The sequence below is a fragment of the Ceratotherium simum genome, chromosome 1 (assembly GCF_057802395.1).
Source record: "Ceratotherium simum simum isolate JZ-2026a chromosome 1, ASM5780239v1, whole genome shotgun sequence".
Lineage (NCBI taxonomy): Eukaryota > Metazoa > Chordata > Mammalia > Perissodactyla > Rhinocerotidae > Ceratotherium > Ceratotherium simum.
In genome coordinates this window covers 23057173-23074203 of record NC_141900.1, presented here as the reverse complement: position 1 = coordinate 23074203, position 17031 = coordinate 23057173, and the positions used below count along the sequence as shown (strand labels likewise).

At 45.9% G+C, this 17031-nt stretch overlaps 1 protein-coding gene and 1 pseudogene across 1 annotated transcript in view; both read left to right on the top strand.

Annotated features, from left to right (window-relative positions):
* Positions 1-16070, top strand: part of MAGI2 (membrane associated guanylate kinase, WW and PDZ domain containing 2) — a 978709-nt gene extending 962639 nt beyond the window's left edge. Inside the window, exon 21 of the mRNA XM_087434019.1 lies at positions 15394-16070. Within this exon, the coding sequence (XP_087290145.1) occupies positions 15394-16070 (677 nt within the window). The remainder of the gene's footprint in view (positions 1-15393) is intronic.
* LOC147918158 (large ribosomal subunit protein uL13 pseudogene) lies at positions 2650-5041 on the top strand (annotated as a pseudogene).
* Positions 16071-17031: the final 961 nt, after the last annotated feature.

Genomic DNA, 17031 nt, shown 5'->3' with positions numbered 1-17031 from the left:
CCGACAGCCCGTCTGCACTCACCTGCCAGTGCCCTTTCCCCCAGCCAGCCCTTGGCCCCCGCCTGTCTAGTCCCTTGTCTAGGCTGTGCACCAGCCCTCTCAGCAGGGGTTCTGCCACACTGGTTTTTTACGTGTGCACAGACCCATAAAACTCCGAGGCCCTGATAAACCATCATCCGCAGCAACAGTCACGTAGTTTCTGGTATTTCTTTTTTTTTTTTTTTTTTGTGAGGAAGATCAGCCCTGAGCTAACATCCGGTGCCAATCCTCCTCTTTTTGCTGAGGAAGACTGGCCCTGGGCTAACATCCGTGCCCCTCTTCCTCTACTTTATATGGGACGCCACCACAGCATGGCTTGACAAGTGGTGCATGGTGTGCACCAAGGATCCGAATCTGCAAACCCTGGGCCGCCAAAGCCGAGTGCGCGCACTTAACCGCTGCGGCACCAGGCTGGCCCCTGGTATTTCTTCTCAGTTTGATTTTATTTCTGAAGAATTGACTCCAAGGAAAAGCCTATCTTTTGCTAAAATGAAATTAAACCTGCTTGAAATCAGCCATTGTATGTAAGCCCTAAATGCTACAGGAATTGATACCCATCGGTTTATTTCTAGGAAGGCCTGGGACTTTGTCTGTAGAAATAAAAATTCAGAACGCAGCCAAGACTCTCTTTAAGTTAAAGCAGACTCATGGCCTTCCCCCTCCCTCCCTCTCACCCCACCGGCTTGCGTCCTCAACTGCTCTCCGTAGTGTCGTCAAGCCTGGCTGCTGTCACGCCCTCCCTTCCCACCTGTATACATCCTGTCCCGCTCCTCCCCCTCTCCCTGCACACCATGGGGACTACAGCATGAACGCGGGTGAGGGCTCAGATGGTTTCCAATAGTGTCACCATTCGTTCTGTATTATCAGAGCAGAGGAGCTGCAGAAGGTTCACAACCCTATGGGCAGGAAGAAAAGTTTTTTGGCATCATCAGCTGCCTGATGGGGAAGAAGGGTAAGGTAACCAGGAACATGCAGCTGGAGCCAAGGGCACGGCAGCCCCCGGGCCCTCAGTTCAGAGAGGGGCCTGTGAGCCCAGCTGGGCCAGGCGCCCTGCTTGCCTTTATGACTGCTCTCCTTGTGTGGGGCCTCCTGGGCTCTGTGCCTTCTCAGGTGGATTATCTGGGGGGCGGGCCTGCCCGGATCTATAACTGTTCGTCCTTCGCTAGGGCTGTAGCTCTGCTCACATAATCTTCTGAAAGAATACCTCTCCTTTTTGCTCCTCATGGGGACCTTAAATAACAGTTGCATAAAGGCTAAAAGGATAGAAAGGGACAATCCCTGGACAAGCCAGTTAAGCTCCGTGAGCCTCAGTTTCCTTATTTGTATAATGAAGATAATAACAGGTTTGTTGTGAAATCAGAATGATCATGCTTCTGCGTGCCAATTCCAAAAAGGTAAAAAGAAGTTTCGTTTGTTGATAAAAGAATTGAAATCAACATGATACTCTGATTGAAGCAACACATATTTAATAAGTTTTAGTTCAAGTGTAATTTCTTTGTCAAGATCAGAGAATTGACTCACCTGTTAGATCACTCCCCCACACCCCTCGCCATTCCCACGACAACCCACTGGGCTCTTGCTGATCCCACTTTCTGGAATATTCTTCCCTACTTTCTACATCTAGTGAAGTCTTATTCTCCCTTCAAACTCAAATCTTCCCTTAGTCCCAAATACAGAGCAGTCTGTTCTGTCCTGGCCCACCCCACAGCACCCTGGACTTGCCAGAAGTCTAGAAATCTGTAGTAGCCAGCTTTGAGTTCCTTGAAGGCACTAATAGTGTCTTGTTCATCTTTACATCTCCAGTGCCTAGCACAAGCCTGCATAAAGGGCAGGACATCGTCTCACGGATAAATATAAAAGGAAACCTTGGGTCTTCCTTGCCTGTTCTCTTTCCCTCACACCCCATATCCAATCCATCAGCAGGTCCAATCTAGTCTGTCTTCTGAGTATATCCTTAATCTGGCCCCTTCTCACCACCCCCATCATTACCTCCCTAGTCCAAGCCGCCATCATCTCTCGCCTGGGCTACCATAATAGCCTCCTCACTGGTTGTCTTGATTCCACCTACCTTCCATTCTGCACACAGCAGCCATGTTGGCCTTTTAAATTGTCATTCCCCTGCTTGAGCCCATCCAATGGCTTCATTCACACTTAGAATAAAATTCAAACTCCTTACGGAAGCCCTGTTTGCTCTCACACTTCCCCTCCTCTTCCTCTCAATGCTACTTACCATCCCTCCAACATGCCAAGCCCTCTCCTTGCGTCTGCTCCATTTTTGCCCACATGACTTGCTCCTCAGCGTTCAAGTCCCTGCTCAATGTCACCTCACCAGAGAGGCCCGCCCTGACCACCTTATCTAAAACACACCCCACATTTCTCTCCGTCTCCTTGCCTTACCTTCATTGGACTGATCCATATCAGATTTGTTATTATTACTTATTTGTTATTAATTTTCTGTCGCTTCCACTATGATGGTAAGGTTTATGAAGATAGGAATATTGCTTTCTTCACAGGTGTATTTTCAGTGTACAGACCTGTATAACATAAACAGCAGGTGCTCAATAAATATTTGTTGAATTAAAAAAAAGCTTCGCCAGGCATCTGCCAAAGATGGTGCTCAATGGCTGAGGCCATCTCCCAGGCCACCAGGCACCCATCATGGCCAAGCAGGTGCTGCTGCCCTGGAAGGTGACGGTCATGCACTGTGAGGGCATGAACATTTCTGGCAATTTCTACAGAAACAAGTTAAAGTACCTGGCCTTCCTCCACAAGCATGTGAACACCAACCATCCTGCAGAGCCTCCCACATCCAGGCCTCAGTCACATCCTTTGGTGGACAGTGGAGGCATGTTGCCCACAAGGCCAAGGGAGGCCAGGCCGCACTGACCACCTCAAGGTGTTGAAGGGACCCCACTGCACTCTGACAAGAAAAAGCAGATAGTGGTTCCTGCTGCCCTCAAGGTTGTGTATCTGAAGCCTCTGTGAAAGTTTGTCTACCTGGGGCGTCTGGCTCACCAGGTTGGCTGGAAGTACCAGGAGGTGACAGCCACTCTGGAGGAGAAGAGGAAGGAGAAGGCCAAGATTCATTACTGGAGAGCTCTGAATGTGGAGAAGAAAATTGAGCAATACACAGAGATCCTCAAAATCCAGGGACTCCAGTCTGAGGGCAATGAAGACTGTTTATTCCTCACGCTCGGCCTGGCCTGCCCTTCCTCCATCACCACCCTGGGATGTGGGGAACCCAAGGACAACCATCCAGGGGCCACAGGTAGCCTGGGGCTTAGAAGGCTGGGGACACACAGAGGACCTCAGTCCCAATTCCTGTTTAAGAAAGGACTTCCTTTAAAAAGTTACTTTAAACATCTCTGGGCCGGCCCCGTGGCTTAGCGGTTGAGCGCGCGCGCTCCGCTGCTGGCGGCCCAGGGTCGGATCCCGGGCCATGCCGGATCTCCGGCCATGCTGAGGCCGCGTCCCACATACAGCAACTAGAAGGATGTGCAACTGTGACATACAGCTATCTACTGGGGCTTTGGGGGAAAAATAAATAAAAAATTTTTTTAAAAAAGTTATTTTAAACATCTCTAAGAGCTGTGTAGGCATAATTTGTCTATGACTTACTTGTTCACAAGAGAGTTTTAGAAAATCGATAGTGGGAACAACCATTTACTTCAGGTTCAATATTTGCAAGAGTGAGCTGGAAAGCTGTAACTGGAGGGGAACCCTGCGTTGGGAATGGGGCATCTATTTGAAACTTCCTGCTTGGGCATAGACTGCACTCTGCCACTGTTAGAAGGTGGGAAAATGCTAGTTGGGCAGCCCGAGCCTGGTGTGGTACAAAGGTATTTCTAGATGCACACAGGTTGGGGAGACGTGCACCCCATGGCTCACAGGCACTGCCCTAGCTGCTCCCCTGTATTTTGTGATCAGAAATAAATAAATTATTTTTAAAGGGAAAAAAAAGGATGGCTAGAGCCGCTGGTTAGTGAGTCCCAACGTAGAGATATGAATGAGAGGACAGTGTTTTGAAAAATAAAACTGGATACAGAAAAAAATTGTCTAAGGATCGCCTTGATGAAATATGATAACAACAAAATTGGATGACTCCAGACAGACACAAGAGCTCTGCTTCCGCTAATTTGTTTTCTTTTTTTGGTTTTTTTTTGTTTGTTTGTTTGTTTTGTGAGGGAGCTCAGCCCTGAGCTGACATCTGTGCTAATCCTCTTCTTTTTGCTGAGGAAAACCGGGTCTGAGCTAACATCTATTGCCAGTCCTCCTCCTTTTTTTTTTTTCCTTCCCCAAAGCCCCAGTAGATAGTTGTATGTCATAGTTGCACATCCTTCTAGTTGCTGTATGTGGGACGCGGCCTCAGCATGGCCGGAGAAGCAGTGCGTCCGTGCGCACCCGGGATCCGAACCCGGGCCGCCAGCAGCGGTGCCTGCGCACTTAACCGCTAAGCCACCGGGCCAGCCCTTCATTTTCTTTTTAAACAGCCAGAATTGTTAAAAAGGGACCTTGTTCTCCAGGGACATATTGATGGGGATGTAGTTGCACATCACTTGGGGGCCTCAATCTAGAAGAGAATTAATCTGATGCTGAGTCTTGCCATAGATGGCTTACAGAGGCAGATGAAGGGATCATCAGGAAGATCTTGCTCATGTACCCCAGAAAGTATGGATTTAGCTGGAATCCAGGAGTGTCCTCTGAGTCACTCATTTCCATGTCTTCCATCTTTGGCAAGAGGTGGCTATTATCAGTTTCCATCATTTCTTCCATGAAATAGGTACCTTATGATTAATAATTCTCATCCCTTATTTCCACTTTCTGCCACTTCAGACAGGGCTGTATTTCTGTGATAAAGAACACGATTCTAGAAAAGCTTTGACATGAAAGGTGCCTTCTAAAGATTGAAGTAAAACCTCTTTAGTTCAGATTCTGCTAACTGTGTGAACTCCAATTTGTTACAGGTTTCATTGGGCTGAGGCTTATCTTGGTCCAATGGTGAGGGACCAAGCAAACGAGTGGTGGAAACATTATGTGCAAAAGGTGTAACCAATTTAAAAAGACTTCCTCACTGCAGGCTTAAAAACACTTTATCAGCACTATTAATTTTTTCACATTTTTTAAATTGAGGTATAATTTACATACAGAAAAACTCACCCTTTTTAGTGTACAATTCTACCAGTTTTGAAAAACACATACAGTTATATAATCACTACCATAATCAAGACATAGGACAGTTCCATAATTCCCCCAAATTCTCTCATTCTCCGCTGTGGTCAAGCCTCTTCCCACCCCAACCCCTGGAAACCACTTGCCAGTTTTCTGTCCCTTTAGTTTTGTCTTTTTGAGAGTGTCAAATGAAGGGAGTCATACAGTATGTAACCTTTTGAATCTGCCCTCTTTTACTTGGCATAAGGCATCTAAGAGTCACTCGTGTCGTTGAGCATGTTAAGTAGTTTGTTCCATATCATAGCTGAGTACCATTCCATGGTACCATGGTGTGTTTACCCATTCGCCAGTTGACGGACATTTGGGTTGTTTCCAGTTTTTGGTGAATAAGAATAAAGCCACTATAAAAATTCACATTCAGGTTTTTGTGTGAACGTAGGTTTTTATTTCACCTGTGTAGCTACCTCAGAGTGGGATTGCTGAGTTGTATGATAACTAAAAGTTTCACTTTTTAAGAAACTGCCAAACTGTTTTCTAAAGTGGCTGTTCCACTTTTCATTCCCAACAAGAACATATGAGGGTTCCAGCTGCTCCACGTCCTTGCCAGTTATTTTCAGTTGGTTTTTTTTTTTAATTTTAGCCGTTTTAGTAGACATGTAGTGGTATCTCATTGTACTTTTAATTTGCCTTTTGCTATGAATGATGTTGAGCCTCTTTTTAGGTGCTCATTTGCCATCCATATATCATCTTTGCTGAAGTGACAATCCAAATCTTTTGCCCATTTCTAATATTGGGTTCAAACTATTAATTTCATGGCTGACATGTATATAAACATTCATATATATTATTTCATCTGACCGTCACAACTCTGGGAGGGAAGCAGGGCAGATATTATGCCCTAACTCTCAATTGCCCTGAGAAATTGAGGCTGGAAACGGTTAAACGACTTGCCCAAGTTCGCACCAAGTGGCGGCACTAGAGCAGGAAGCCAGGCCTGCCATTGACACTCTTTCCCCCACACATGGCTGACTTACTCTTCCCGAAGACAAATAGGGTCGCTCTCTGCTCAGCGGGACTGTGAACGGAGGCTGAGGTCACTAAGCCAGTCCGGGCAAAACTGGGGAAAGGGAAAGTCTGTCCTTGCCGGCTGTGTTCCAAACACTTCCAACCCCGACTCCCTGTGCCTTGTCTCCCTTCTCCGGAGTCCAACTCGCAGCTACTGATACTTAGAAAAAATCTATTAAACAAATCTTCCCTGACTCTCTCCTCTTCCCATCCCCTGAATGGGGATTTTTGCATTTTAACGGGGACTTTTAGAGATAGCGCTTCTTCATGCAGTGGTTTTCAAACTGTTCTGTTAGATCTTCACAGTCATGAGAAATGGCCTGAAGAGCCCCTGCAGGTGGGAGTGGGGTGAATGGCCAGCAACGTTGGACCCACCCAGCCTAGCCACAGCAGTTCCATTTTTATCTGTTTTACATATTGGGCTCTCATTTAAGATTTTATTTGAAAAGAAGGTGTTGCTTTCCAAACCATGCTTGAAATAAATGAACCAGCATATTTCTTATGTATCTTGTAATGCACATATTTTACTAATTGAGACTGATCCCTGGGCATTCCCACATCCCCAGATCAATCTGGATTATCAGGATTTTACTGTGCTGAAAAATAGAGCTGAGTTTCCTAATCTGTTCTCCATGACACACCTCTGATGGGTTATACCAAGATACTGACTCCCTTCAGCCCTTGGCGTGTACAGGAAGGGCTTGACTGTATCTTCAGACCTCGATCATTTTCATCTGCTGACTCCACTGCCCTGGCTAAATCATATCTTTTTCTCTGTGTGTCCTCACATGGAAAAGATTAAAGGCACTAGAATAGAGCAGTGGTTTGGGCTTGGGCTCTGGAGTTATGTAGTCAGTCCTCCCGATCCTCACTAGCTGAGTGCTCCTGGCAAATTGCTTAATTTATCTAGGCCTCAGTTTCCTCATCTGTGAGATGGGGATAATAGCACTGTATGTCTTAGAACTGTCGTGAGGATTAAAAGACAATGTATTTGATGCACACGGCACGGTTCCTCGTATCTGTGAAGCACCCAGTAAACAGTAGCTGTGTTACTGATAGCCCCATCTAGCCCTGAGCTCGGCTCTTCCAGCCACGGCGGTAAAGTCTGCCACAGGTTTATCGCAGCACCTTTGATTATGCTTTCAAAATGAGTCTAAATGAGAAGCATCAATAAGCAAATGTGGCCCCAATTTTTAAAGTTATTAATGTTTATAACACCTAGTTTACATCTCTCTGGTAATCAAGGTGAAACAAATACATGTCTGAAGGCCATTAACCATGCCTCCAGATTGGAAACAACGCTTCAGAAAGAGCAGAAGCAAAGTAAAATAATGAATTTGTTCTGAAATGTTTTAAATGCACATTTTTCTTATTTGTATTTTGTTACAAAAAGCAATCACCTTAGTGCTGGTTGAACGGATCCCAATGAACCATTGTGGTTAGAACACATCCTTAAAAGATTTTTCTTTTGAACACCAAATGACTTCACATTATTGTCCTTTGATCTACTCTAATCATTTTTATATTTTCCTATAATATTCTAAATTAGAAGAAAATATATTTCACTGCAACCACATCAATATTCTCTAACCCAGCCAACTGTAGGTTGCAACAGGAAATGTTTTTATAAAAAGAAGTAACACTTACCAAATCTATGGATCTCTTTGCAGAATAATTTTATTCATTTGAGCAGTAAAGGTATTTATGTCTCAGACTGACTCAGGGTTTCCAATATCTAGTATGAGTATTGTCAATTCAATCCAGGTTCAAGGTGTGACACTGTGAGGGATATTTTTAAAGTACATCCCTGCCCTTAAGAAATCTAATTTCATTATTCTCTGATTTCAGCTCATATTTCTAGCATTTTCACAAATCTACACCCTAACTATGGTGACTCCCTTTCTGTGTCCAAGGTTCAAACATAAATGGCATTTCAGAGTCTCCATTTGGAATAATGATGTATCTGCCTCTGATAATCACTTTTTGTGTGTGTGTGTGAGGAAGATCAGCCCTGAGCTAACATCCAATGCCAATCCTCCTCTCTTTGCTGAGGAAGATTGGCCCTGGGCTAACATCCGTGCCCATCTTCCTCTACTTTATATGGGACACTGCCACAGCATGGCTTGACAAGGAGTGCCTTATTGTGTGCCCAGGATCCCAACCTGTGAACCCCGGGCCGCCGCAGCGGAGCACACACACTTAACCGCTGTGCCACCAGGCCAGCCCCCTGATAATCACTTTAGATGGAAGTCTCTCTCATACTGCCCCAGAAGAAGAGATGAGCCCCATTTCTCAATCACACTAGTGGATAGTAAAGGAGTCTAGTGGCAGTGTTTCGGATGAGCTTGTACAACACCACGCAATTTGGAAAGTCATTCAATAACCCTGCTCCATTACCCACCAGCTATGCAGCCTTGAACAAGTTACCTAACTTCTTTGTGCCTCAGTTTTCTCATCTGTGAAATGTGCAAGTTTACATGTATTAATGTGAGTCAATACATTTCAAGGGTGCCTGGTACCTAGTAAGCACCTCAATCATTGTTAGCTATTGCCACTATTAGTCTTACCAATAGTGGCAGTGCTAGTATTACCTTCCTGAACACCTTCATCCAAAAGGCGGGCACTTGGCTCTGGGTCCGAGCCCTGTACTGAGAGGAGGAGAGCAGTGTGGGAACCCTTATTCAGGGCTTGGGTGCCAATCAACCCCAAGCTGGAAGCCCTAAGGCTATTGGGTGAGATGTGGGGCAGGAGAGAGGCCCTCTTTCCCCTGCAACAATCTCCAGCTCTCTCCTAAGGGGTCTCCCTTACCCCTCAGCACAGGGTGAAATGAACTCTTCCTCGATTCGAGTTACATTTTCCGCTTCTGTACAAATTTCTGCTGGAGACAAGAGCCACCTGGGAAAACCAATAATGCAGAGACTTATTTACTGCAATAAGGAGCTTATTCCTAGCAGGTCACCTCTAGTTACTGCCACTTGGGTTATAGCCCATAAAATAAACAAACTGTTGAAACACAGTAGGTAAGGTTTTTTTAGCTCGGGCATATGATGTGAGAGTGCCTTTTATTTTTCAGTATTGCTGGGTTCCTACAAGATGATTTAAGAGATTGTACATCTTTTAACTCAAAGATAATGGTGTGTGAGTGTGTGTAATTTGTGTATGTATATGCTAATAATATGTAATTGTGTATTAATCAGTCTATTTTCTAGGAGAGGTCCAAACTGGCTAGAACTGCCAATAGCAAGGGGAAGAAATGTGATCCTAACTTACGAGAGGGACTTGCTTCTCCCCCAGTGAAGTGTAAGATATTTAGGGCCTATCCTCTCTCTGGGTTCATCTGAACATTCACTGGCTCATTGATTAATGATTCCCCAGGGATGAAGCTCCTTTAAGCAAAGTCATTACATCAATATGGCTGATAAGGTTAACAAGGGAAAGAACATCTGGTAAAAGTCAGGGGAACTTGACTCATGTGCTTGGATCCAGGGCTTCTCTTCATCCCTCTCCATCCCAGGGGCCCCTGATGACAGCCAAGAACTCTTCCCAACATACTTCTTATCGCTGTCGTCCTCCTTCTGCACTCTTCCCCTCAAACTTACTTCCTCTCCCACTTCAAATATACATTATCATTTCACCACTATCCTCCCTCTGAAGACTGATAAAAGTCGTAGACACAAACTTATTTTTGGCATATTATTCTTTAAATGAAGATCTTTTGCCCTGAAGCGTTTCCTCAAGCTGGCATTTGGTTTCAAGTCTTCCATTTCTATTTGTGGAATAGATTTATTTGTTCATCAGATATTCATTGAACACTTATTATTGTGTCAAACACTATGCTAGGTATTAAGTCCACTGTGATAAACAAGACCAATGTGGTCACTGTCCTCCTGAAGCTTACAATCTAGTAGTTAGACTGATGTCAATCAAAGAAGCAGGCAAATATATAATTACAAGTGATAAGTACTATGAGGAACTAGAAACAAGATGCTTTTGAGGAGAGCAGAGTATGTACTGTGGATTGGGGTTCTCTTGGGTGCCATTTAGGAGTTCTAAAGAATGAAATAGAGCCCACCATGTAAATAGTTGGGGGGAGAATTTTCAGGGCAGAGGAGTCAGTAATGACACCCCAGAATAGAGAGTGAACTTGGTGCCTTTGAGGAACTGAAGGAAGACCAGTGTGGGTGGAGAATAGGGGATGAAGGGAGATGAAGCTGGGAGGCTGGCAGGGGCCAGATCACGCAGGCCTCTGTGGGTCGTGTTAATAACTTTGGATTTTAATCTAAGAGCAGTGAGAATCCACTGACAATTTTGAGCAAGGGAATGGCATGATCTAATTTATGTCTCAAAGAGATTGTTGCAGATGCTGTGTGGAGAATCAGTAGAGGAAGGCAAGAGTAGAAGTGAAGAGAAGAGTGGGTTGTTCTAGAACCCATGTGAGAACCAATGGTTTGACAGGCCCATCGCTGTGGTGTGGTAACCTGGTTAGTTGTCCCGGGCTCCAAGCTCAGGGGAGGGTGTGTGGCTCACAATATACTACACTTCACTGCTGTTGTCTGAACAACACTGAAATGCATTTTTGAATTTTCTGTCTTTAACTGTATCACCAAGGGTTTATGAAAGACACCCACACTGTGGCTTTCTTGTAAGTGTGATTATCTTAGGCAGCCCACACTGGCTGCATCCTTCCAGGTACTGGCCTATATCCTGACCTTGGGGAGTGAAAGTGAAGATGAGCCTAAGTTGGCAGAGTCCCTGTCTATTTGAAGAGAAGACTGATAAGACTTGCAGGTGGATTGTATTTGTGAGGTGAGAGAGAGAAAGGAATCAAGGATGATTCCATGTGATGGTTGTGCCATTCACCAAGGTGGAGAAATAAGGAAAGGGTGCAGAATAGGCTGGGGGAGAAATGATTTCCATTTTGGACTTGTTAAATTGAAGATGCCAATGAACTGTCTGAGCAGAGCTATCAAGTAGGCAGACTGATCTACCAACATAGAGCTGTCGCATAGAGCTCAGCAGAAACATTTAGGAGTGTTGTTGTATAAAAGCTACATGACTCGATGAGAATGCTTAGGAGAGACTATGAAGAAAGAAAATGAAGAAAGAAAATAAGACCCAGCCCTGAGGAATGCCAGCATTTAGAGGTCAGGTAAAAGAAGAGGAGCCCATAAAGTACATTGAGAAGGACCTTCCAGGAGGACGATAAAGAGCAGGAGCATGGCATGTCCTGGAATCCAAGAGGCCAGTTTGTTTCTGGGAGTAGCCAGCTGTGTGAAATGTGGTGAGATGATGCGTTAATATGAACACAGAGACGTGTCCTCTGGATTTGACAACAGAAGGATCATTGGTGACCTTGATGAGAGCAGTTGCACTCAGGTGCAAGTGAGAGAGAGTAGGTGGGGAAGCCGGTTTGGAGTAAAAGGCTTTTTCCTTTCTGATTTCAGCCATTGGGCTTGGGGACGTTGTTTGGACAAAGGGGCTGCAGAAATCCCAGCAGGCCCACGTGGCTGGTTTCCTCTTTCTAGGATGTGTTTTTGTTATTTCTAATCTAGTCAGAACGTCTCAGACAGGAAGGATGTGTGGAGCTTGTCATCCTAAATGAACATGGTCAGATGCTTTAGCCAGTGGCCAAGTTCAAGAAAAAACAGAAGGAGAAAAAGAAAGAGACAGAGACAGAGAGAGAAGGAAAGGAAATAAGGTTTGAAGGAACCAGAACTAAATGTGGTCCATTCTTCTGGTTATTGTGTGTCCAGATTTCATGAAAACTAGAGTTTGAAATGTCAGAGAAGGGCGGCTCTTCCTAACCACCACAGTTTGTGTCACCTTGATGCGGCAGGTGAAGGTGGTGAAGGGGCTGCCTGCTGCCTGCCCTTGGTGCTTTACGGAGCTGTGCAGGCTCCTGCCTGGTGCAGACATCATGTGTCTGGTATTGAACTGGAGAATTCTTGTCCAGAAAAATGGAAACTATTAAACCACATCTATAAATATCCATCTTTTAAATCATTTTACTTTATGATCTAGTCCATTTTAATTTCTGACTAATAATCTTAATCATTAGTGGCTTGGAAGCCAGCCCTAGTGGTCTAATGGTCAAGATTTGGCGCTATCACTGCTGTGGCCAGGGTTCATTTCCAGGTCAGGGAACCACACCACCCATCTGTCGGTTGTCATACTGTGGCAGCTGCGTGTTGCTGTGATGCTGAAAGCTATGCCACCAGTATGTCAGATACCAGCAGGGTCACCCATGGTGGACAGGTTTCAGCAGAGCTTCCAGACTAGACAGACAGGAAGAAGGACCTGGCCACCCACTTCCAAAAAAGTTGGCCATGAAAACCCTGTGAAAGCAGCGGAGCATTGTCTGATATAGCGTTGGAAGGAGAGAGGATGGCGCAAAAAGACCGGGCAGGGTTCTGCTCTGCTGTCCACAGGGCCACTAGGAGTCAGAATCAACTCCACGGCGCTAACAACAAACAAAGTGGCTTGGAACATTTTAGCTTTTAGTTTCTCCCACTAAGTACTTAATGATCTATAAACAAACACTTGAGAAATCTTTTTATAGTAAGAGGAATTCTTTCATATTTTTTTATTTTGAGTAATTTCACCTTCTACTTTATCATTATAAATAAGATGTTCAGAAATAAATGTTAAGTATTCTGTTCCATGCTGGGATCTAATTCCCGTTGGTCAGCAGCAGCCCCTGAGCATGTCCGTTTCACATGCTTTGATCCTATTTGCAAGGCAACATCTTACGAAAATTTTCTCAGTAAGTAAAAAGAGTAAAGAAACCCAACATTTTACCCCTGGCTGACCCATTTTATAATCAAGTTACTTAACCTCTCTCGCTTCAATTCCTCCTTCAGGAAATGGTGTGAATAATATCAACCTCCTTGTATGTCAGAAATAATTCAAGGGCAGCTAATGACTTTACCATATGTGATGTAATGGTGGGGAAAAGAGCTATTAAAATGTGAAATATCGTTACCATGGTCCAAGCTAGAGATTACCATTGCACAACTTCCCTCTAGTTAGGCCTTTCAAAGACCACTTTCAACTCTTTCAGGCAATATCTTCCTATATTTGTGGAGTTGCCACTGTCTATCATTTGTTAATTTGATTTTAAAATTCTAACTCAGCCAGAAGTAGAACATACTCCAATTTTCATTGAATACATTTGCATTTGAGGATTTCAGACTATTTCTTGGGGTAACCACGGATTTCTGAGGTATAGCACAACCACACCTGGGAATCACAGCATATAGGAATGGCTGACTTACTCACTTATTCAAAACCTCACCTGCAAGTATGCTGGTTAATGAGGTTTCCACTGGAGCCCAGTCCATAGGTAAGCAGCCACTGGGGCACAGAAGAAAAATCTGTCTCAACTATGTGCAAAAAATTGTTATAACCCTCCCATTGCAAGATGCTTTTCTCTTAGAAAGTGCACGTCTCATCTCTTTGAGGTAGACATTTTATCCCCATCTTATAAAGGGAGAAATTGGGGCTCAGAGAGGCCAAGTAGTTGGTCCAAAATCATATCTCTGGTAAATGCCAGAGGCAGGATTAGATGCCAGGTCATCTGATGCTTTTCTAGGATTTTTTACTCACTATGTGAAAATGATAATGGACATTGGTCTATGGAAGGAAGGAAGAGAACTATGTGCCCTATACACTCCATTCAAATTTCACATCAAAGGAGAAACTTTTTTATAACTGATTTGATATTCTACAGGTGGCCAGAATTATTGGAACTATCAACCCCACTGCCCTCTTCCTCTCCTTCTTGCTTATCAGTATCAAAGTTACCAGATATGAATCCTCAACTTTTAAACAAAGCAGACTCTTGACATGAGGATGCACGAGGGGCTTTGACAGTCTCCCACACATGATGTTATAGAGGCAGGAATTCGATCACATGCATTGAGGCTGGTGTGTGGGACAGAATCTCTTAGCTAGTGAGGGAGCCTTGCCTGCCACTCAGCATCCAGATTTCAATGTGGCTTTTTTGTTCCCCGCTCATGACCATATACCAAGTCTACGGAGAAAAATTACACTCTAGAATGTATTCTAAAATTTGAGGATTTCCAAAGGTCTTGGAACATATTCCTTACAAATATCAAGGGTTCACTGTATTAGTTTCTCTGCTTCAATTTTGTTTTAGTGGCCAGAAAGTCAAGGGTAATGTTAGTGCTCATACTAGTAACTAACTCATCTCAGATTCCTAAGACTCTGTTTGCTTTCTACTTGGCTTCTGACCAGTGGTTGGTTTAAAAAAAAAAAATCATTTCTCATTTTTATCATTCTATTTTGTATGTGTTTTGTTGTTGTAAATTGTCTCAAATCCTTTCTGAAAGTAGAGAGATTTTAAATCGTTGAATTTAAATTTAACAATAAATGTTGAAACTAGGCTTCCTAGAAAGAACATATATCTTAGTCCCAGGCCCTCTATAATGTTAGTACTAAAAAGAATTAAGGACAATGCTTTCTAAAAGACAAGACAACAATGAACGTTTTTAGATGAATTTATCCAAATTCTCAGAGTATCTGATGGTAGCTAAGAATTGTGCTTTGAGTGACATCTAATGGTTGAGAAAGTCACTCACTCTCCCAACTTCTTCCAGAGGACTCAGACCAGTTTCTCAAAGCTTGGTTCTTGCACCATCTTCACAGTCATCTGTGACGGTTAAAAATGCAGAGAAATTCCTGGGCCCTATCCTACCGGACTCTCTGGGTCTGGCCACCAGGGAATCTGTATTTTTCAGAACTATCCCAGGTGATTCAGATGCATGCCAAGTCAGATACCACACAGGACTGTCAGGCCTGATGACACCCCAGGAGTTACAGGGGCCAAAGCGCAGGGATGGATGAGGCCTGGGCTTTGCAATGACCTCCCTGCTCTATCGACCAGGGAAGGGGGTGGAGTAGAGAGGGCTGGGGCCCCAGAATCCCCGGGGTGCGGCCGCTGCCCTCTCGGCAGTGAGGGTGGGGGTGGGGGTGGCGGTGGCTGGGGACCCGGAAAGCGGTCGCCCCTGGCGCCCTGCTCTTGTCCCCGACGCAGAGGGGTCGCGGGGGCACCGACAGCCTGCGCGGGGCGGCCCCTAACGCTGTGCTTCCCGCCCGCAGACGACCCCAGCGCCTGGAGCCCTGCCGCCGCCGGCCCAGCTCTGCCGGAAGTAGGCGTCTCGCCCGAGGACGTCCTCTCGCCATTCTCTCCATTGCATCCCGTCCCCCCCTCCGACCCTGCCCTCCAGATGAGCCCAGACCCGGCTTGGGATAGCAAAAGGGAACACGACGTTAGGAAACCAAAGGAGCTTTCGGCCGGCGGCCAGAAGAAGCAGCGCCTCGGGGAGCAGAGGGAGCGCTCGACCAGCCCGCAGAAGGCCGCGCGGCCGAGGCTCGAGGAGGCGCCCGGCGGCCAGGGCCGGCCCGAGCCCGGCAGGGCCCCCGCGGAGGCCGCGGCGGACGGGGCGCGCGTCGGCAGGAAGGACGGGGCCCGGGCCGCAGCCGGCCCCGAGCTCGGCCGGCGCGAGGGCCCCGGGCGGCGCCCGCGTGCGCGGAGCGGCCGGGCGCGCGGGAGGCCGAGGGCAGGGCGGGCGCGCGCGCGGGCCCCGGCAGGGCGCGCGGCCTCCGGGGGGCGCCCCCGCGCGCAGGGCGGCCGTGGCGCCGGGCCCCTGGCGGGTGCCGGGCTCCGACAAGCTGCCGGGCGGCCTGAAGCCCGGCGCCTCCGCCGCGGGCCGGTGAACCGCGCCCCGCGCCTCGGCGCCCGCAGGCCGCTCTTCTTGGGTCCCGTCTCCCGGTGATTTAATTTATTCTCACTGTCACACGCATAGATCCACGAGGCACCGAGGCCTGGGCGCGCCGACGTGAAGTCCCACGTGGCCGACGAGCGCGGGCCGGGCGGCGTCCCCGCGCAGACCGAAACTGATCCTGAAGCCCCCGGGTCCCCTGTGGGGGCTTTGGCAGCTATGGAAGAACCAAAATAACGTGAACAACATCACAGAGAGACAGTGCAGTGTAGCTTTAGTAAAAAGAAAGAAACAAAAATCCCCCCACTGCATGAAGGATTTGGATGTCATCCAAACTTTATATCAAGAAACTGGACAAGTTAAGAGCAATCAGAAACTGGAATATCGCCTTAAAAATCAAACTGCACGGAGCAAGCTGAAACTGAGACAAGATTATATCTTTTAATTGATCTAAAGAGTTGTAAATAAATTGTTCTTGACATATCTAGACAGGGGTTACAAGGTTTCTTTGAAACATTCAGAACTGTTCGCCCATGACAGGTTTCCTAGGCTCACCGTGGCATCCATCACCATATTAGCAGAAACGTTCCCTGCGACCGCAGGATGAGTTAGAAATCTTGTGAATTCATTGGTGTGATGCCATTTCTACTGCCATTCCTGTGATCAAGTCATGTTTCTGTACATTTTCAGTGGTAGGAAAAAAAAGTTTTAAAAATTGTATGCTAGGGAACAGTTTGCCATAAGTCAGAATTTTGCAGTTTAGCTCATAGATCTTAATTGGTTTTCATCTAAAATATGAATTCTATAATTGAAGGACCACGGTTTGTTGAATCAAGATTGGCAACGCTGCACTTCCTTTATGGAAAGGCTTTCCTGTTGTCTCAGACCAGCAGAGATAGCAGCTTCGACAGCAATGTAATATTTCACTTATTTTATTGTCTTTTTTTAAACCCTCTTTCCATTACTTCATTTTCACTTTGATAGGACAGAGGCAAAGTATTTCTCCTATATTTCT